This window comes from Dermochelys coriacea, chromosome 10 (genome assembly GCF_009764565.3).
Source record: "Dermochelys coriacea isolate rDerCor1 chromosome 10, rDerCor1.pri.v4, whole genome shotgun sequence".
Classification (NCBI taxonomy): domain Eukaryota; kingdom Metazoa; phylum Chordata; order Testudines; family Dermochelyidae; genus Dermochelys; species Dermochelys coriacea.
In genome coordinates, this window is record NC_050077.1 from 38,433,079 (window position 1) to 38,454,944 (window position 21,866).

At 49.4% G+C, this 21,866-nt stretch overlaps 1 protein-coding gene across 11 annotated transcripts in view; it reads right to left on the minus strand.

The window, feature by feature from the left end:
- Positions 1–21,866, minus strand: part of IFT140 (intraflagellar transport 140) — a 250,730-nt gene that overhangs the window by 138,805 nt on the left and 90,059 nt on the right. For all 11 annotated transcript variants that reach the window (XM_038420185.2, XM_038420186.2, XM_038420187.2 and 8 more), the window contains one exon: positions 17,735–17,826. In XM_038420185.2, the coding sequence (XP_038276113.1) occupies positions 17,735–17,826 (92 nt within the window). The remainder of the gene's footprint in view (positions 1–17,734; positions 17,827–21,866) is intronic.

Sequence of the window (21,866 nt, forward strand, 5' to 3'; positions counted from 1 at the left end):
GGTAGAAATAAGCTTAGGGGTTCTTTCATGCAGGTCCCCACATCTGTACCCTAGAGTTCAGAGTGGGAGGGAACCCTGACAGTACTGGACATAGACTTGCATGTTTTATTTTATTTTGCTTGGTAATTCACTTTGTGCTGTCTGTTACTACTTGGAACCACTTAAATCCTACTTTCTGTATTTAATAAAATCACTTTTTACTTATTAATTAACCCAGGGTAGGTATTAATACCGGGGGGGGGGCAAACAACTGTGCATCTCTCTCTATCAGTGTTATAGAGGGCGAACAATTTATGAGTTTACTGTGTATAAGCTTTATACAGGGTAAAACGGATTTATTTAGGGTTTGGAACCCATTGGGAGTTGGGCATCTGAGTGTTAAAGGCAGAAACACTTCCTAAGTTGCTTATAGTTAAGCCTACAGCTGTTAGGGGACGTGGTTCAGACCCTGGATCTGGGTGTGCAGAAGGCTAATGGGTCTGGCTCAAACCAGGCAGGGCATTGAAGTCCTAAGCTAACAGGGCAGGAAAGCAAGAGCAGAAGTAGTCTTGACACATCAGGTGGCAGTCCCCCGGGGGTTTCTGTGATCAAACCCATCACATATCCTATCTAGGAACAGTTATACAATAGACTTGGGGTGGGGGCAAGTTACCCACCTTTTTGTAACTGTTGTTTTTTTAGATGTGTTGCTCATGCCCATTCTATTGTAGGTGTGCATGCATCCACTTGTGCAGCTGTCAGAGACTTTTGCCTTCGCGGTATCCATAGGGCCAGCTATGGTGCCCTCTGGGGTGCTGCACTCACACCGCAGTATATCAGGCGCTGCCAGCCCTACGCCCTCTCAGTTCCTTCTTGCTGACAACTCCAACAGAGGGGTAGGAGGGCAGCTAATCAAATGGACATGAGCAACACATCTTGAAGAACAGTTATGAAAAGGTGGGTAACCGTTTTTTCTTTGAGTGTTTGCTCATGTCGATTCCACTGTAGGTGACTCACAAGCAGAATCCTCCGAGGTTGGCTCAGAGTTCACAGTCTTGCAGATTGAAGCACTGCTCTGCCAAAACCAGCGTCGTCTTGAACTTGTTGGGTCAGCACATAGTGCGAAGCAAATGTGTGGACGGACAACCAGGTGGCAGCCCAATACATTTCCTGGATCGGCACTTGAGCGAGGAAGGCTGCCAATGACGCCTGCACCCTAGTTGAGTGAGCCATCATGATCGCGGGTGGGGACACCTTTTGCCAGCTCATAACAGTAACAGATGCAGGCCATGATCCGAGACGAAATTCTCTGGGCAGACACTGGGCGACCCTTCATCCTGTCTGCGACAGCAATAAACAACTGCGTAGACTTACGGAACAGTTTTGTTCTATCTATGTAGAAGGCCAGTGCCCATCTGACATCCAGGGTATGCAGCTTGCGTTCCTCATCCATTGCATGAGACTTTGGACAAAGGACCAGTAAGAATATGTCTTGGCCAGTATGGAACAGGGAGACGACCTTGGGCAGAAAGGCCGGGTGCAGACACAGTTGGATCTTGTCCTTATAGATGATCGTATAAGGTGGTTCCAACGTGAACGCCCTGATCTCGGATACCCTACGGGCTGAAGTTATAGCAACTAAGAAGGAGACCTTCCACGATAGAAGCAGGAGGGAGCAGGAAGCCAAGGGATCAAAGGGGAGTCCCATGAGTCTTGACAGCACAAGATTCAAGGGGGGAACCAGGTCCCGGATATGCGGGTAAAGGAGCTCCAGACCTTTCAAGAACTGCACTGTCATGGGATGAGCAAAGACCAATCTGCCTTGAAACAGAGGGTGGAATGCCGAAATGGCTGCCAGGTGTACCTTTACCAAAGATAGCGACAGGCCCTGGAGCTTAAGGTGCATCAAATAGTCCAGGATGTCTTGCAGCTAATGTGATGATCCGAGGCTCAAAACATGAACTGCTTCCATTTTGCCACATAGGTAGCTCTAGTGGAGGGTTTCATGCTGCCCAGCAGGGCCTGCTGGACACCAGCGGAACACCACTGCTCGTCCCCTTAGCCATGCAGTAGCCAGGTTGTCAAGTGCAGCGCCACCAGGTTCAGATGCACCAGATTGCAGTGGTTCTGGGACAGCAGATCCGGCCAAAGAGGCAGCTGCAGTGGGGTGGCTGCCGAAAGACTCAGCAGTATGCTGAACCAGTGTTGACAAGGCCACGCTGGGGCTATAAGGATGACCGTCATTCGGTTCTGCTTCACCTTTAGCAGGACCTTGTGGATTAATGGCACTGGCAGGAAGGCGTAAATCAGCGTTTCCAACCACGGGATCAGGAAGCCGTCTAACAGGGAGCCCTTGTCCCTGCCCTAAAGAGAACAGAATATGTGGCACTTTCTGTTCTGCCAGGACATGAACAGGTCCACCTGGGGAGTCCCCCACCTGTGGAAGATTAGGCTAACCAGTTCCGGATGAAGCGACAATTCATGGCAAGACGAGAAGGTCCTGCTGAGGCGATCTGCCAGGATGTTCTTGGTTCCGGGCAGGTGGGTGGCTACCAGATGAACGGCATGCCACACATGGAAGTCCCAGAGGCTGAGTGCTTCCCGACAAAGGGCCGAAGATTTGGCAACACTCTGCCTGTTGATGTAATACATCGCAGTGGTATTGTCTGTGAGGACCTGCGCCACCTTATCTTTCAGGTAGGGCAAGAAAGCATGGCAGACCAGGAGAACTGCTCTGAGCTTTCTGATATTGATATGAAGGGCTAGAGCATTTTGTAGCCAAGAGCCCTAGGTTTTGAGCTCACCCAGATGGGCTCCCCAGCCCAGATCCGATGCATCTGAGACCAGGTCAGCACTGGAGACAGGGTCGCAAAGGGAACTCCTTGCAGCACCAACTTGGGATCCCGTCACCAGCCTAGAGACAAGAGGACATGGCTCATCATCATGACCACTTGGTCCAGAGGGTGCCTGCTGGGGATGTAGACTGAGGCCAGCCACGCTTGCAGAGATCTTAGATGAAGGCAGGCATCTTTAATCTTTAAATATTCAGGGTAAATAGGCCAAATCCCCTGAGATGGGATATTAGATATTAGATGGATGGGATCTGAGTTACTACAGAAAATTCTTTCCTGGGTATCTGGCTGGTGAATCTTGCCCATATGCTCAGGGTTTAGCTGACTGCCATATTTGGGGTCGGGAAGGAATTTTCCTCCAGGGCAGATTGGAAAGGCCCTTGAGGTTTTTCGCCTTCCTCTGTAGCATGGGGCACGGTCGACTTGAGGGAGGCTTCTCTGCTCCTTGAAGTCTTTAAACCATGATTTAAGGACTTCAATAGCTCAGACATGGGTGAGGTTTTTCATAGGAGTGGGTGGGTGAGATTCTGTGGCCTGCACTGTGCAGAAGGTCGGACTAGATGATCAGAATGGTCCCTTCTGACATTAGTATCTATGAATCTATGGCTGACCACATACATGCACGCAGCCATGTGGCCCATCAGTCGCAGACACATGTGCGCTGTGGTGAGAGGGTGGATCTTTATATGGGAGAGCAAGTCCATCAGGGCCTGAAAACATGCTTCCAGAAGGAAGGCCTTGGTTCGTGTAGAGTCGAGGACCACTTTAATGAACTCTATGCGTTGAACTGGGGTTAATGTGGAGTTTTCTGTGTTTATTAACTGGCCCAGGTCACTACAGGTGGATAGCACAGATCGAGGCTCCTTTGCACCTGCTCCAGAGATCTGCCATTGATGAGTCAGTCGTTGAGATATGGAAAGATCTGGACTCCTCGACACCTCAGGTAAGCCACTACCAGTGCTACACATTTCATGAACACCTTGGGGGCCGAGGACAGGCCAAAGGGTAGCACCATAAATTGGAAGTGGTGCCCAGCCACTATGAAACACAGAAAACACCTCTGTCCCGGGAATATGGAGACATGAAAGTACGTGTCCTTTAAGTCAAGAGCGGCGTATCAGTCCCCTGGATCCAGGGAAGGGATGATGGAGGCCAGGGAGACCATGAGGAACTTCAACTTCTTGAAAAACTTCTTTACATCCAGAATGGGTCTGAGGCCCCCTTTGGCCTTCAGAATTAGGAAGTAGTGGGAGTAGAATCCTCTTCCTTCCATGTCCCGAGGAACCTCCTCCACAGCCCCACGCCCAGGAGATTCTTGACCTCCTGGATGAGAAGTTGCTCGTGAAAAGGGCACTGAAGAGGGATGGGGAGGTGGGGTGTGTGTGTTGAGAGAGGGAGGAGCGGACAAAAATTGCAGGGTATAGCACTGAGCCACTATGTCCAGGACCCAGCAGTCCAACATAACCCGTGACCAGGCCAAGCGGTCCGGGAAGGGTGGTTGAGGAAAAGGCAGGAAGGATCTGGGCAGTTGACTGGTATATCACTCCCGAATGCACCCTCAATATGAGCACTTCCGGCCCCCTGATGTTTTGCTGCGGGAGGCTGCACAGGAGATCGGGATGATGAAGGGCGGTGGCAGCTAAACCAGATGTCCCTTTTCTTCACAGGCCCTTGTCAAGGCTGCCACTGTTAAGACAGTCTTTCCAGCCTCCTCCACTGTTTCGAAGCCTGAGAAGTGTGCATCCCCAGGGAGCGGAGGGTCATCCCCATGTCTTTTAGGCTGTGCAGTCGCGTATCCGTTTGGTCTGAAAAAAGGCCAACACCATCAAACGGGAAGTCCTGAATAGAGACCTGCATCTCCTGGGACAGTCCGGCAGTCTAAAGCCAGGAACTGCACCACATGACCACTGCCGAGGCTACCACCTGGGCAGCTGAATCGGCCACATCCCAAGCGTTTGGAGAGAGCACTGAGCTGCCACAGTACACTTCTCCACTAGAATTGCGAACTCCTGGGCTGTCTCCTGAGACATGGAGTCCTTGAACTTGAGGAGAGAGTCCCACAATTTAAAGTTATAGCGACACAAGAGGGCCTGGTGGTTCGCCACCCGAAACTGAAGGCTGGCTGTAGAAAAAAAAAAAATCTTGCAACCAAACAAATCCAGGCTCTTGGCCTTCTTATTCTTAGGGGTGGAACTGGTGGGCCCGTTTATCCCTCTCATTGGCCACCAATATGGCCAACGATCCAGGTGGCAGGTGGGTGTATAAGTACTCAAACCCTTTCATGGGAACGAAGTACTTCTTTTCTGCCCTCTTAGAAGTGGGCAGGATGGAGGACGGGGTTTGCCAGATGGTCTTGGCAACGTTCAGGACCCCCTCCATACACTGGAAGTGTGATGTGGACTGGGTAAGATGTTGAGAGTACATTAAATAATGTGTCTGTCTGCTCCTTCCTCTCCTTCACCTTGAGGTCCAAGTTTGATGCCACCCTATGGAGCAGTGCCTGGTGCACCCTGAAATCATCTGGTGGGCTAGCTCTAGAGGGGCCCACTACCACCTTGTCCAGAAAGGTGGACGATGATTGGACCAACGAGGGAGGTACAGTGGTGTCCTCACCCGCTGGGGAGGGCGGTCTCGGGGTAGGTACCAGCTCCTCACCCATGGCGGCTTACAGAGTGTCCTTCATGAAACCCGGTGCTGTTGGTACCATGGGCGCTGACTTCGGCCTGGGTGACGCGGCGACTGAGGGCTGGCAGAAGTAACGGCATAACAAGAATGCCCCAGCCCTTCCAATAAGGTCGTTGGGTCGGCCACTGGGCCTGCTGTCAGGCTGGCACCAATGCCGCTGACGTGTTCCCTGGAGCCCAATAACATTGCTGCCTGGGTGAGGGGCTGAAGTCTGCTTCCGAGCCAGAGAAGTCGTCACCCTCCAGTGACTAAGGCGAGGCTGGTGAGGCTTGGGTCTGGTGGCTCACCGTTGCCGCTGGCGACCACTGCCAGGAGCAGTCTGATCAGTGCCAGGAGTAGGGAAAGCAGCGCCAGGTCAGGAAGTAACCTCAAGGTCTTGGTGATGGTGACCAATGGCATGACAAAGACCAGTGCCGAGGAGATAATCTATGCCTGGGTGAGCCCCGGTGTGAAGATGGGGATCGGGAGCACAGTGCCAATGACTTGTAAGCGACGAGCCGGAGACCTGGGCCAATGCAGAGACCAAGAACATGGCGACCTAGGGCTCTGTCTTGGTTCTGGAGACCGGTGGTGCTCACTTGTCTTGTGCAAAGTCTTGCTGGCAGGCTTGCCCTCATGGGAAGCCATAGCCCGTGCCAGCTATGGCGGGGACATTCTTAGCTCTCCAGGCTGAGAGGGGGTCGACTGCACTGTTGGCTTGGGCCCTTCACTGTTCCCTGAAGTTGGTGGCAAGTCCTTTCAGGGGGAGGAACTCCCTGGGGCTAAGTCCTTTTGCGGGTCCGGAGTGGGCGTAAGACCTGAACAGGGTCCTTTGCCCAGAGCCCCCTGGTCGGGTTTGCTCAGTGCCAACTTCTTTGTTTTCTTTGGCACCGGGGATTGGTGCCGGGAAGAGCCTGATGCCAGGGGTGCACTACGCACCGAAGCCAAAGTGCTGTGTGCCATGTCGGGCCATGCCAGCCCCAAAGCTGGGTGCAGGGCAACCTGCATCAGGAGGTCCCTGAAACTTATGTTGTGCTCTCTCTGTGTCAGAGGACGAAAGTTCTTACAGATGCGACAGCGCTCCTTTATTTGGGATTTCCTGAGGCAGCTTAGACAACTATCTTGCGGGTCGCTAACACTGCATAGGCCTGTTACACATGGAGCAAGGCTTAACACCTGGAAACTGGAGCATGCCCCACCTGGGACAAAGTCTCCACCAGAACACTATCTAACTAAACATTTAACAGCTACTTAAAAGCTAACTAACGACAATTAAACTTGGTGGGATAACTCACATGGCTGGAGTATTGTTATGGATGGATATAAACTGTTCAGGAAGGACACGCAAGGCAGAAAAGGTGGGGGAGTTGCATTGTATGTAAGAGAGCAGTATGACTGCTCAGAGCTCCGGTATGAAAATGCAGAAAAACCTGAGAGTCTCTGGATTAAGTTTAGAAGTGTGAGTAACAAGGGTGATGTTGTGGTAGGAGTCTGCTATAGACCATCAGACTGGGGGATGAGGTGGATGAGACTTTCTTCCGGCAACTAAAGAAAGTTGCTAGATCGCAGGCCCTGGTTCTCATGAGAGACTTCAATCACCCTGGTATCTGCTGAGAGAGCAATACAGCAGTGCACAGACAATCCAGGAAGTTTTTAGGAAGTGTAGGGGACAATTTCCTGGTGCAAGTGCTGGAGAAACCAACTAGGGGCAGAGCTCTTCTTGACCTGCTGCTCACAAACAGAGAAGAATTAGTAGGGGTAGCAAAAGTGGATGGGAACCTGGAGGCAGTGACCATGAGATGGTTAAGTTCAGGATCCTAACATAAGGAAGAAAGGAGAGCAGCAGAATATGGACCCTGGACTTCAGAAAAGCAGACTGACTCCCTCAGGGAACTGATGGGCAGGATCCCCTGGGAGAATAACATGGGGGGAAAGGAGTCCAGGAGAATGGCTATATTTTAAAGAATCCTTATTGAGGTTACAGGGACAAACCACCCCAATGTGTAGAAAGACTAGTAAATATGGCAGGAGACCACCTTGGCTTAACATTGAAATCCTTGCTGAGCTTAAACACAAAAAAGAAGCTTACAAGAAGTGGAAGATGGGACAAATGACCAGGGAGGAGTATAAAAATATTGCTCAGGCATACAGGAGTGAAATCAGGAAGGCCAAATCACACCTGGAGTTGCAGCTAGCCAGGGATGTTAAGAGTAACAAGAAGGGTTTCTTCAGATATGTTAGCAACAAGAAAAAGGTCAAGGAAAGTGTGGGCCCCTTACTGAATGGGGGAGGCAACCTAGTGATAGAGCATGTGGAAAAAGTTCCAGTACAGTGACCATTAAATTCAAGCTGTTGCGCCCTGGGTGGTAGACCGAGGTGAGCCATGCTTGCAACTGCCTGAGCCGGAGCCTGGCATGTCAGGTCACATACGTGCACGAAGCCATGTGGCTGAGGAGACTCATGCACCCTAATGCTGTCAAGGTCGGAAATTGCAGAAGGCCTCGAATGATGCCCACGATAGCCTGGAAGCGGGAGTCCGGTAGGAGGGCCCGCACCTGAACAGAGTCCAGCACTGCCCAGATGAATTCTATCCTCTGGGTCGGTTCTAGGGTCAATTTCTCCACGTTGAGGAGGAGACCCAGCCGTTTGAACATATACCTGACCAGGAGGAGTTGGGACTGCACCTGCTTTCTGAGTCCTCCGATTCCACCACCTGCTCAGGCTGCAGACCCATGTTGCATGCCACCCTGCGCAGGAGGTCTTGGTGGGGGCGGATGTCTATGGGGGGTGGCCTGGAAATAGAGATGCCTGCCACAGCCTCATCAGGGAAGGAGGACAAAGAGGCCAGAGGGGGGAGAGGGTCATCTTGACTTCCCTGTTCTATGCGGGCTTGATGCCCCGTGTCACTGACCATAGGTCAAGGCTCAGGAATCGGAGTTGGAAGGGGTCCCAAGGGACGGAGGGAGGGAGCACGATGGTTCCTCCGCACCCCGAGGAGTGGGCCGACTGGTCAAGGCTTCCAGCACCCTTGTTTCAGAGGCAGCCAATCGGGAACTATACACCCTGGGCCTGGTGGTACGTCCATGAGGTCCAGAATGGCCACTGGGTGGGCCCCTGCCCATGCAGCGGCCATGATCCTGCCCCCATGTCAGGGCAGCTACAGTCTGACTGGTGGCGGTCCTGACCCAAAGACCACAACCCTGTCTCCGAATCCAAGGAATGAGATCAGGACCGCAAGGGCCAGGGTGGTGCCAAGGAGGAGGAGAGTGGTGCCATGAGGCTGGGGAGTACAATCGGCACAGAGACGGGGAGCAGTGCCGGGACTCTGAGCAGTGCCGGGGCTTACCCAACGGAGTCGACAGATGGATCAGTGCCAGTTTACCTTGAGACGGTGCTGTCTGCTGAGGCACCAGAGGCTTGGTGTGGAGCAGAGGGGACCCCGGTGCAGTCATGGCGATGAGGTCCCTTGCAGCCGCAAAAGTGTCTGGGGTGGACGGTAGCTGAACTTCTACCACACTGCGGCATGGGGATTCCAGCGGACTCAATAGCTCCCCCAGTGGGGCCAAAGTCAATGGTGCTGCGTTCACAACCTTTGCCTCCAGGCACTTCTCTCCTGGATGCACCAGAGGTCGGCTCCAGGGGGCTGGGTCTCTGCGAAGGAGAGCCACCCTTTTCTGGCTTCCAGTGTCACTTTGGTGCCGGGGAGTGGGAGCAGTGTTCCAGGCTTCGGTGCCGGGGAGTGGTGGTGCCATGGGTCTCGGCAAGAGTACATCCGCGGTGCCACATCCACCACCGCTGCCAGGGCGCAGTGTACCAAAGAGCTCAGTGCCAGGTCTGCCATGCCGAAGGAGTCCATAAGGAGTTGAGGTCCATAAGGAGCTGCTTCAGGAGAAAGTCCCACTCCTTCTTAATCCAAGGATGAAATCCCTTGCAGATTCTGCACTTCTTGGCTTGGTAAACCTCCCCCAGACACTTCAGACAAGAGTCATGGGGGTCGCCCATTGGCATGGGCTTGGAGCAGGATTTGCAGGGCTTAAATCCTGGGGATTTGGGCATGAGAGCCACAAAGAAAGACAGCTAGACAACCCAACTGCCACTAACTACAAAAAAACAAAAACAAAAGAAACTACCAACAAAAATCAGAACAACTACTATCTAAATGAAGCTAGGGACACGTGGAGAACTTGCTAAGCAAGACGCCACAGTTCCAACGACCATGATGAGCAGTAAGAAGGAACTGAAGGTGCGCTGGGTCAGCAGGGTCATATATTGAGCACCATGCAGGCGCCATTCCAGGGGGCTCCACAGCCGACCCAAGGGATGCTGCTAGGGGAAAATCTTTCTGACGGCCGTGCATGCGGGCGCGCAAACACTTAATTGGAATAGATATGAGCAATCGCTCGAAGAAGAACCGCATCTTCTTGAGATATTTGTTGAGATGATGCAGATCTAGGATAGGCCTTAGGCTCTCTTTCGCCTTGGGAATCAAGAGATAGCGGGCACAGAATCCTTTCACTCTCAGTTCTGGAGGAACTACCTCCACAGCCCCTGTCCGCAGGAGGGCTTGGAGAAGAAGTTGCTTGTGAGAAGGGTTCTTGAAGCGGGATGGGGCATGGGGATGTGATGTAGGGATTGAAATAAAATGGAGGGTGTGCCCCATTGCAATGGTACTGAGAACCCAGTGGTCCAATGTTATTGACGGCCAAGCAGGGAGGTATGATAAATGACGGTCCAAAACCAAAATGGGGGTGCTGATCCAAGGGGGAGACTGGTAGTCCATAGAATCATAGAATATAAGGATAGGAAGGGACCTCAAGAGGTCATCTAGTCCAACCCCTTGCTCAAAGCAGGACCAACACCAACTAAATCATCCCAGCCAAGGCTTTGTCAAGCCTGACCTTAAAAACTTCAAAGGAAGGAGATTCCACCACCTCCCTAGGTAACCCATTCAAGTGCTTCACCACCCTCCCAGTGAAATAGTGTTTCCTAATATCCAACCTAAACCACCCCCACTGCAACTTGAGACCATTATTCCTTGTTCAGTCATCTGCTACCACTGAGAACAGTCTAGATCCATCCTCTTTGGAATCCCCTTTCAAGTAGTTGAAAGCAGCTATCAAATCCCCCCTCATTCTTCACTTCTGCAGACTAAATAATCTCAGTTCCCTCAGCCTCTCCTCGTAAATCATGTGTTCCAGCACCCTAATTATTTTTGTTGCCCTTCACTGGACTCTTTCCAATTTTTCCACATCCTTCTTGTAGTGTGGGGCCCAAAACTGGACACAGTACTCCAGATGAGGCCTCACCAATGTCGAATAGAGGGGAACAATCACGTCCCTCGATCTGCTGGAATGCTCCTACTTACACAGCCCAAAATGCTGTTAGCCTTCTTGACAACAAGGGCACACAGTTGACTCACATCCAGTTTCTCGTCCACTGTAACCCCTAGGTCCTTTTCTGCAGAACTGCTGCCTCGCCATTCCCTCCCTAGTCTGTAGCAGTGCGTGGGATTCTTCCTTCCTAAGTGCAGGACTCTGCACTTGTCCTTGTTGAACCTTATCAGATTTATTTTGGCCCAATCCTCTAATTTCTCTAGGTCCCTCTGTATCCTATCCCTACCCTCAAGCATATCTACCACTCCTCCCAGTTTAGTGTCATCTGCAGACTTGCTGAGGGTGCAATCCACGCCATCCTCCAGATCATTAATGAAGATATTGAACAAAACTGGCCCCAGGACCGACTCTTGGGGCACTCCGCTTAATACCAGCTGCCAACTAAACAGTGAGCCATTGATCACTACCCGTTGAGCCTGATGATCTAGCCAACTTTCTATCCACCTTATAGTCCATTCATCCAGCCCATACTTTAACTTGCTGGCAAGAATACTGTGGGAAACCATATCAAAACTTTGCTAAATTCAAGAAACAACACATCCACTGCTTTTCCTTCATCCAGAGCCAGTTATCTTGTCATAGAAGGCAATTAGGTGAATCCATGCTGACTGTTCCTGATCACTTTCCTCTCCTCTAAGTGCTTCAAAATTGATTTCTTGAGGACCTGCTCCATGATTTTTCCAGGGATTGAGTTGAGGCTGACTGGCCTGTAGTTCCCCAGATCCTCCTTCTTCCCTTTTTTAAAGATGGGCACTACATTAGCCATTTTCCAGTCATCCGGGACCTCCCCGGATCGCCATGAGTTTTCAAAGATAATGGCCAATGGCTCTGCAAATCACATCTGCCAACTCTTTTAGCACCCTCAAATGCAGTGCATCTGGCCCCATGGACTTGTGCTTGTCTAGCTTTTTTAAGTAATCCCGAACCACTTCTTTCTCCACAGAGGGCTGGTCACCTCCTCCCCATGCTGTGCTGCTCAGTGTAGTAGTCTGGGAGCTGACCTTGTTCGTGAAGACAGAGGCAAAAAAAGCAATGAATACATTAGCTTTTTCCACATCCTCTGTCTCTAGGTTGCCTCCCTCATTCAGTAAGGAGCCCACACTTTCCTTGACCTTTTTCTTGTTGCTATCATACCTGAAGAAATCCTTCTTGTTACTCTTAACATCTCTTGTTAGCTGCAACTCCAGGTGTGATTTGGCCTTCCTGATTTCACTCCTGCATGCCCGAGCAATATCTTTATACTCCTCCCTGGTCATTTGTCCAATCTTCCACTTCTTGTAAGCTTCTTTTTTGTGTTTAAGATCAGCCAGGATTTCACTGTTAAGCCAAGCTGGTCGCCTGCCATATTTACTATTCTTTCTACACATCATGATGGTTTGTTCCTGCAACCTCACTAAGGATTCTTTAAGGATCCATCCCCGAGCATGCCTTCAAATGGACATCTGTTCCCGCGTGGGAAACGGCTAGTGCCCGGTTGGGCAGTAGCAGAGGCCAACTGGCCCTGATGGCACCTGTAACCTCTCCTCTTTCTTTTGTAGGGCTTGTGTCCGGGTGGAGCAGAGAATCTAAGGGGTTGCTGAAGCCTGAAGTGCTTTCATGAGGCTGCCGGTATATAAACACCTAGGGACTGCAGTGTGGCTCTGGAGTCCTTGAGGCCATGCAGTTTTGAGTCCATCTGGTCCAAAAATAGTGAGGACCCTTCAAATGGAAGATCTTGCACTAGCTGATGCACCTCTTGTGACAGTCTGAAGACTGCAGATATGAACCAGGCTGCCAAATCCACTGCGTCCTTGTTGTCAAGGCAGCTTGGAGAGAAGTTCTGGCCACCGACTTTTCTTCCTCCAAGATGGGCAAGAATTCCTGCCATGATTTTTGCGGCAGGTAGTCCTTAAATGTGGTCATGGAGTCCCAAACATTGAAGTCATATTGCCCTAGAAGCGCCTCCTGGTTTGCCATACAGAGTTGGAGACTTGCATTAGAATAAACTTGTCCAAAAAGGTCCAAGTGTTTTGCCTCCTTATTTTTTGGGAGTAGCACTGGGCTGGCCCTGCCTATCACGCTTGTTGGCTGCAGCGACCACCAGAGAGTCTGGGGGCAGGTGAGAGTACACATACTTGAACCCTTTTGTGGGCACATAGTACTTCTTTACCGCCCTTTTAGAAATTGGGGGCAGAGATGAAGGCGTCTGCCATAGTGCTTTTACCCCCTCATGCACAGGTAGAGCCACCTTGGCAGGAGCCACAAGAATATCAAAAGGGGCATCCATTGGCTCTTTGAGCTCCTCTGCCTCCTGGCCCAGGTTGGCAGCCACCCTCTCAAGGAGATCCTGGTGGGCTCACAAGTTATCAGAAGGCAGGCCATTTACAAGACCCGTGAATGCCTCATCTGGGGAAGATGAGGAGGATGCCAGTGTGGACAAGTGGCCAGATCCTCTACCTCTCCTGTGGCCATCTTAACTGGGGGTACTGCTGGGGTTTTGGTACCGGGTCTGAGTTTGAACCTGATTTCAGTCCTTACTGGGGCAGGGTCACAGCCCGTCTCTCAGAGATCACCACAGATGGGAGGTACAAGAACTGTCTCTGTGCTGCTGGGAACCCCCAGGGGTTCCAGTACTGCCACTGGACTGGCCACTCCCTGGAGGCCACAGGCCCATAGATGGGCCAGCACAGAGGTCCGCCTGATATGCCAGGTGATGGCACCTCTTTTGAGGGGACGCTGCCTCCCTCACAGAGTCTGACGACGGCTCCTCATATGAAGAACAGGGCAGTGTTGTTGATGCACCCTCTTGCCGGCTATGATGGGTAGCTGGAGAACGATGCCTCTGTACCAGAGACCAGCTACAGGAGGCCAGCAATCGGTGTTGGAACTCTGGTGAGTGGTGCCAGGACTCCAGTGACTAGTGCTCGGGTTCCGGGGATCGGTGCCGCGTGACCAATGCCTGGAAGCGGGTGATCGGTGCCAATGCTCTGGCAACCGGCACCTGGGCATCAGTGACCAGTGCCGGTCCGCTGGAGACTGACGTCGGGTAGATGATGGAGACTGGTGATGGGCTGGGGACCATGGTGGAGGGCATAGGCGCTGACTCTGTGGGTGCTCCAGGGCTGGAGCACCCATGGGGAAAAATGGTGGGTGCTGAGCACCCACCGCCAGCCCCCCTATCACCACCCACCGCCAACACCTCCTGCTCACCAGCAGGCCCTGTAGATCAGTGCCTCCCACTCCTGCATGCCGCAAAGCAACTGTTTCACCGTGTGCAGGAGGCTGGGAGGGAGTGGAGAGGAGAGAGGACGCAGCGCAGTTAGGGGAGGGAGCGGAACTGGGTGGGAAGAGATGGGACGGGAGTGGAGAGGGGGCAGGAAGAAGCAGGGCAGGCCTTGGGGGAAGGGGTGGAGTTGGGATGGGGCCTGGGGCAGAGCCGGGGGTCGAGCACCGCCCGGCATTTTGGGAAGTCAGTGTTTGTGATTGAGGGCCCTGTGCAGGCTTCCCCCACAATACAACTGCCCTCAATAGTTCCCTGGTGGTAAGCAACCAGTTCCAAGGTGTAAGAGGAACTGGCAGGGCCATCAGGTCCCTGGCCACCTGAAAGGCTTCCAGCATGGAGGGTGCCCTCAGGTGTGCTGTGCCTCTGTTACTCCCAGGCATATATGGTGGATCCTAGGTTGGGCTGGGGCCACACAGATGACGTGACCTCTGCAGCCGCACACCCTTGTGGTGAAGGCGAGTGGCCCAGCACAGGTCACGTCTCGCTCCCCAAGTCTCTCTGGTGTCCTTTAGGCACTGGGGAGCACCCTCTTGGGGCATGCTTCTTGTGCCACTTTCTCTGCACTGGGGATGTAGAGTAGTGCTAAGGGGTGCATGGCGCCGGAGGCGCACTACACACTGAGGCAGACATGCTCAGTGCTGAGTCCAACCAGCTCAGCTCGGAGCCCAATCTAAGCACGGCTTCCATCAGCAGAGCTTTCAACCTGATGTCCCAGTCTTTTTAAGTGTGGGGTCTAAAGCCCTGGCAGATCCTGCACTTCTCTTACATGAGCCTTCCCCAGGCACTTTAAGCAGCTGACATGGGGATCACTCATGGGCATGAGTTTAGTGCAGGCAGCACATGGCTTGACACCCAGAAACCAGGGCATTCCGCATCCTGGGAACAACGTTCCTTTAAGGGGACTAACTCACTAACTAATGACTAAAAGAAACTAACGCCTAAAACTAACTATTTACAAGAAAACAGTTCAGTGAACCACAAGTAGAGGCATGCCAAAGCAAAGGAGTATACTGTTCTAGCAATTATCACGGGCGGTAAGAAGGAACTGGAAGGGTGCAGGGCCGGCAGTGCCCCTTATACCAGCCCATAAGCGTGGGCATCCAGGGGGTGCTAGAGCTGGCCCTACAGATACAACTGGGAGAAAAATCTCTGGCAACAGTGTATGCAGCTTGTGCACACCTGACGCACTTAGAGGAGAGGAAAGTGATCAGGAACAGTCAGCATGGATTCACCAAGGGAAGGTCATGCCTGACTAATCTAATCGCCTTTTATGATGAGATTACTGGTTCTGTGGATGAAGGGAAAGCAGTGGATGTATTGTTTCTTGACTTTAGCAAAGCTTTTGACACGGTCTCCCACAGCATTCTTGTCAGCAAGTTAAGGAAGTATGGGCTGGATGAATGCACTATAAGGTGGGTAGAAAGCTGGCTAGATTGTCGGGCTCAACGGGTAGTGATCAATGGCTCCATGTCTAGTTGGCAGCCGGTGTCAAGTGGAGTGCCCCAGGGGTCGGTCCTGGGGCCCGTTTTGTTCAATATCTTCATAAATGATCTGGAGGATGGTGTGGATTGCACTCTCAGCAAATTTGCGGATGATACCAAACTGGGAGGAGTGGTAGATACGCTGGAGGGGAGGGATAGGATACAGAAGGACCTAGACAAATTGGAGGATTGGGCCAAAAGAAATCTAATGAGGTTCAATAAGGATAAATGCAGGGTCCTGCACTTAGGATGGAAGAATCCAATGCACCGCTACAGACTAGGGACCGAATGGCTCGGCAGCAGTTCTGCGGAAAAGGACCTAGGGGTGACAGTGGACGAGAAGCTGGATATGAGTCAGCAGTGTGCCCTTGTTGCCAAGAAGGCCAATGGCATTTTGGGTTGTATAAGTAGGGGCATAGCGAGCAGATCGAGGGACGTGATCGTTCCCCTCTATTCGACACTGGTGAGGCCTCATCTGGAGTACTGTGTCCAGTTTTGGGCCCCACACTACAGGAAGGATGTGGATAAATTGGAAAGAGTACAACGAAGGGCAACGAAAATGATTAGGGGTCTAGAGCACATGACTTATGAGGAGAGGCTGAGGGAGCTGGGATTGTTTAGTCTGCAGAAGAGAAGAATGAGGGGGGATTTGATAGCTGCTTTCAACTACCTGAAAGGGGGTTTCAAAGAGGATGGCTCTAGACTGTTCTCAATGGTAGCAGATGACAGAACGAGGAGTAATGGTCTCAAGTTGCAATGGGGGAGGTTTAGATTGGATATTAGGAAAAACTTTTTCACTAAGAGGGTGGTGAAACACTGGAATGCGTTACCTAGGGAGGTGGTAGAATCTCCTTCCTTAGAGGTTTTTAAGGTCAGGCTTGACAAAGCCCTAGCTGGGATGATTTAACTGGGACTTGGTCCTGCTTTGAGCAGGGGGTTGGACTAGATGACCTTCTGGGGTCCCTTCCAACCCTGATATTCTATGATTCTATGATTCTATGATTCTATGACATGGAATGGACATGAGAAATTACTTAAAGTAGTCTGAGTTACAAACTCTGCAAGGGAGCACTTAAATCTAAACCAAAAGCCTTTTTCCCTGGAATTTAAATATAATTTCATGGAAACATCTCTATTGGGTTTTAGAAATCCTAAAATTATTGTTATAAAACTTAATTTTGGGCAAAAATTGACTAAACAGTATCGCTTTAATTTACTTAAATTAGGTGTATACTTGAATAATAAGTTACTGAGTCCTGGAAACCAAGACCTGTTTTGTACAGGTAATTTATGAAACCAGTTTAAGTCTCTCTTGAATCTTTTATCTCTGTTGATTTTTAAACACCATAGATTTTAGAATGAAAGTTTCCAAAACAGATGTATAAATTGTGCTCACAAAATCTAAGTGGGGATACAAACATGTACATGTTTGCACAAAGAATGCAGTTACATACATAGAAATACTGACCGTAGAAGCACACACCCATTTGAATGCACATTTATCCATTCTGGGCATGCAACCTTATTTTATACATGCATTTACTTGCTTGTGCCCACATATTTTGACACATTTTAAAAACTCTGGCCCTTACAAAGTCCCTTTGTCTATTATTGTTTTTTCTTATTATTTAGATTGTAGTAGTGCCCAAATATGCTAGGTGTTTTATAATACAGAAAATGACACAGGTCCTTCAGCCCAAACTTTAAATTGCACATTTTCCTTCCTATGCCAAGGGAGAGGTGCAACGTTTACTGAACCCCAATCTGTATTTTTTCAGCCATAAACACAACACCGGACCTCTGAGAGGGATGAGAGATGACTGGTTAGTTTCAACCCTATAGGTCACTGCCCTTCTCTTGTGAGTAAGAAAGGGGTTCTTGAATAATCAATGAGGCCAGCACCCTATACCACAAGAACATATGCACCCCTATCTGGGTTTGGTTTGCCTCAGGCACTGATCTGAGGAGAAACTAAACAAGAAAAAACAGTGTAGGTCAACTACATACAGAAGGGTAAACCCACTAAGTAGGCTTCCCAGGCACTTCAGTAATGTATTATTAACTATCCTATTGTTCCACCAGCCCTGGACCAGCAGTACTCACCTGCCAGGTGCGGACCTGAACCCGATTTGGCTCAACTGTGTAAATGCTTTCTTCATGCATAGCCAGCACTGGAGAATCACAGAGGAAAGAGCCTGGAACATTCACAAGAATACTATCATTAGTATAAACGGTGACATGCTATTAATCAAAGTAAAGCATTCTGCCCAGAAAGCAGTCTCTTTCAGTCTAATTCATGAAGTGACTAGTCCCTAAAGTGGTCTCAAGAAAGCAGTGTGCATTGACAGCAGGTCATTTCCAACTCACAAGAAATCTGTTCTTCAACCATTCTGTAGCAGTTCCCAAAATACTCCCCCCTCCCCACCATCATCTGTCCCTTATGCTGGTTTCTCATCAGGAACTACATCCAGAGTATGAAATTATAACTCAGACAGAAGGCACTCCATATGCTCTGTTCATATATAAGGAGTGGAAGAGCAGAGGGAGGCAGAGAGATGGAAATTGACCAGCCCCAGTTTTACGATCAGATGAGATGATTCACCCTTCCATGATTTCGCTACAATTGGGAAGTTGTAAATGAGGGTGCAATAGAACTGGAGTTGCTCTGGAACAATCTGTGAATATCACATGGTGACTGGGCTATTGGGATAGTTAATGGAATATGTTGGTTTAGTAAGAGGGAGGATTTTAAGGACAAAACAAGCAAGAAGGGAAGAAGAATAGCCCATGATAAGCCACTTCTCAGCAAACACCTGAAGGTTCTTTAGAGAAAATGTGTGAACTACTGGCCTTGAAGAGTCCACCCCTTGGCTCCAGCCAAAATTACAGAACCACTTTTGACAGCATCATCCATACCTGGGAATCAGAAGATCAAAAGGACTAGAGCAGTTTAAAAAAAAATCTCTCAATCGCGCTCTCTCTCTCTCCAGCGAGCAAGTAGTGGTTGGGGAACTATTTGCAGGGGGCAGAATAATAAAAAGTTCCTGTGAGGGTACCTGAAGAAGCTACGTGTGCCTAGCGCATCATCACAGGATAGTAGGACTTTAGGTAAGACATACATGTATGTAAAAGGTTGCATCTGAAGAAGTGGTTTTTTTATCCACGAAAACTTATGCCCAAATAAATCTGTTAGTCTTTAAGGCGCCACAAGAAGTGGAAGATTGGACAAATGACCAGGGAGAAGTATAAAAATATTGCTCAGGCATACAAGAGTGAAATCAGGAAGGCCAAATCACACTTGGAGTTGCAGCTAGCAAGAGATGTTAAGAGTAACAAGAAGGATTTCTTCAGGTATGTTAGCAACAAGAAAAAGATCAGGGAAAGTGTGGGCCCCTTACTGAATGGGGGAGGCAACCTAGTGAGAGAGCATGTGGAAAAAGCTAATGTACTCAATGCTTTCTTTGCCTCTGGCTTCACGAACAAGGTCAGCTCCCAGACTACTGCACTGGGCAGCACAGCATGGGGAGGAGGTGACCAGCCCTCGGTGGAGAAAGAAATGGTTCAGAATTATTTTAAGAAGCTGGACGAGCACAAGTCCATGGGGCCAGATGCGCTGTATCCGAGAGTGCTAAAGGAGTTGGCGGATGTGATTTGCAGAGCTATTGGCCATTATCTTTGAAAACTCATGGCGATTGGGGGAGGTCCCGGATGACTGGAAAACGGCTAATGTAGTGCCCATCTTTAAAAAAGGGAAGGAGGAGGATCTGGGGAACTACAGGCCAGTCAGCCTCACCTCAGTCCCTGAACAAATCATGGAGCAGATCCTCAAGGAATCAATTTTGAAGCACTTAGAGGAGAGGAAAGTGATCAGGAATAGTCAGCCTGGATTCACCAAGGGCAAGTCATGCCTGAATAACCTAATTGCCTTCTAGGACAAGATAAGTGGCTCTGCGGATGAGGGGAAAGCAGTGGATGTGTTATTCCTTGACTTTAGCAAATCTTTTGATACGGTCTCCCACAGTATTCTTGCCAGCAAGTTAAAGAAGTATGGACTGGATGAATGGACTATAAGGTGGATAGGAAGCTGGCTAGATAATCGGGCTCAACGACTAGTGATAAATGGCACCATGTCTAGTTGTCAGCCGGTATCAAGAGGAGTGCCCAAAGGGTCTGTCCTGGGGCCAGTTTTGTTCAATATCTTCATTAATGATCTGGATGATGGAGTGGATTTCACCCTCAGCAAGTTTGCAGATGACACTAAACTGGGAGGAGCAGTAGATATGCTGGAGGGTAAGGATAGGATACAGAGGGACCTAGAGAAATTAGAGGATTGGGCCAAAAGAAATCTGATGAGGTTCAACAAGGACAAGTGCAGAGTCCTGCACTTAGAAGGGAAGAATCCCATGTACTGCTACAGACTAGGGACCAAGAGGCTAGGCAGCAGTTCTGCAGAAGAGGACCTAGGGGTTACAGTGGATGAGAAACTGGATATGAGTTAACAGTGTGCCCTTGTTGCCAAGAAGGCTAACAGCATTTTGGGCTGTGAAAGTAGGAGCATTGCCAGCAGATCGAGAGATGTGATCGTTCCCCTCTATTCGGCATTGTTAAGGCCTCATCTGAAGTACTGTGTCCAGTTTTGGGCCCACCCTATAAGAAGGATGTGGAAAAATTGGAAAGAGTCCAGAGGAGGGCAACAAAAATTATTATGGTGCTGGAGCACATGACTTATGAGAAGAGGGTGAGGGAACTGGGATTATTTAGTCTGCAGAAGAGAAGAATGAGGGGGGGATTTGATAGGTGCTTTCAACTACCTGAAAGGGGGTTCCAGAGAGGACGGATCTAGACTATTTTCAGTGGAAGCAGATGACAGAACAAGAAGTAATGGTCTCAAGTTGCAGTGGGGGAGGTTTAGGTTGAATATTAGGAAAAACTTTTTCACTAGGAGGGTGGTGAAGCACTGGAATGAGTTACCTAGGGAGGTGGTGGAATCTCCTTCCTTAGAGATTTTTAAGGTCAGGCTTGGAATGATTTAGTTGGGGATTGGTGCTGCTTTGAGCAGGGAGTTGGACTAGATGACCTCCTGAGGTCCCTTCCAACCCTGATATTCTATGATTGTATGATTCTCACCTAATCACATATATCTAGGATTTAACGCTTTAAGAAGAGTACCAAATATCAAGAGTTGGCAACACCGCACAAAGCTAATGAGAACTTTGAGGCTCTAATGCCTCTTTGGCTTAGAAATGTCCTGTGCCACCGGACTCCTTGTTATGCATGTAAACTGTCATTTAAAAATCCTTTTACTTTAAATGCTTTGTTCCTACTATTTAAATAAACAGTACTCGGGCTTTTAAGAAGGCTGTTTGGTCACACACTCCCAAAGGGAGAAATCACAGCTACCAAACCTAGTTGGACCTCTTCTATTAAAAGGTGTTCAGATACTATGGTGGTGAGCACAGTATAGGAACCTAAAAAAAATAGGGTAAGCACAATTCATACACAGGGTACTATAGCCAGGGCCCAGTCTTAAGAGAAGGAGAATTGTGGAATTCCACCTCAGGAGAGGTAAATGCATGAGGCCTGTCCGATAGCTGATGCACTCAGATCTTCAAGGGGTCAGAGGTGCAGCTAGCCCTGTAACCATGACAAGGGACTTCTACATTTGAACATTAATTTGCAATGAAACCATTCTTTAGGTTTTTGTGTATTTATTTTTTAAATCTAATCAATGCATTCTTAGTAATCTAATGCAGTTTCTTAGCACTAAACTAACTAGGAGCAGTGCCCAAGAGAAGAGTGAAATGAAGTGATCAGAAGTGATATGAACATATTTTGTGGTGGGTAGCAAGCATTATCTGTTAACACTGGCACATAAGTGTGTTTTCAGTTTCCCAGCACCCACAGGCCTTAAAAGTAGATATTGCTTTATAATATCATTAAAAATAAAGCCCTACATTTGTATCACACTTACAAATGCAATAAGGTAGGACTTTTATATATGATTTATTAAGAACTATGTCTTTGGAATGTGCTTCATCAGGGTTTGAGTTTTGTGTGGGTTATTTTAAACTGATTTAGCTTGGGGTTTTTTGTTTTGTTTTTAACTGTGAATAAGGCATCTCAGAGATATAATCAAGCTATTCTAGCTCTCTTGTAGTTTCCATGCTATCAAGACCCCTAAGGAATGGAAGTGTACATCATTTTTACTGCAGCTCAGTTCCTCTCTTAGTACTAC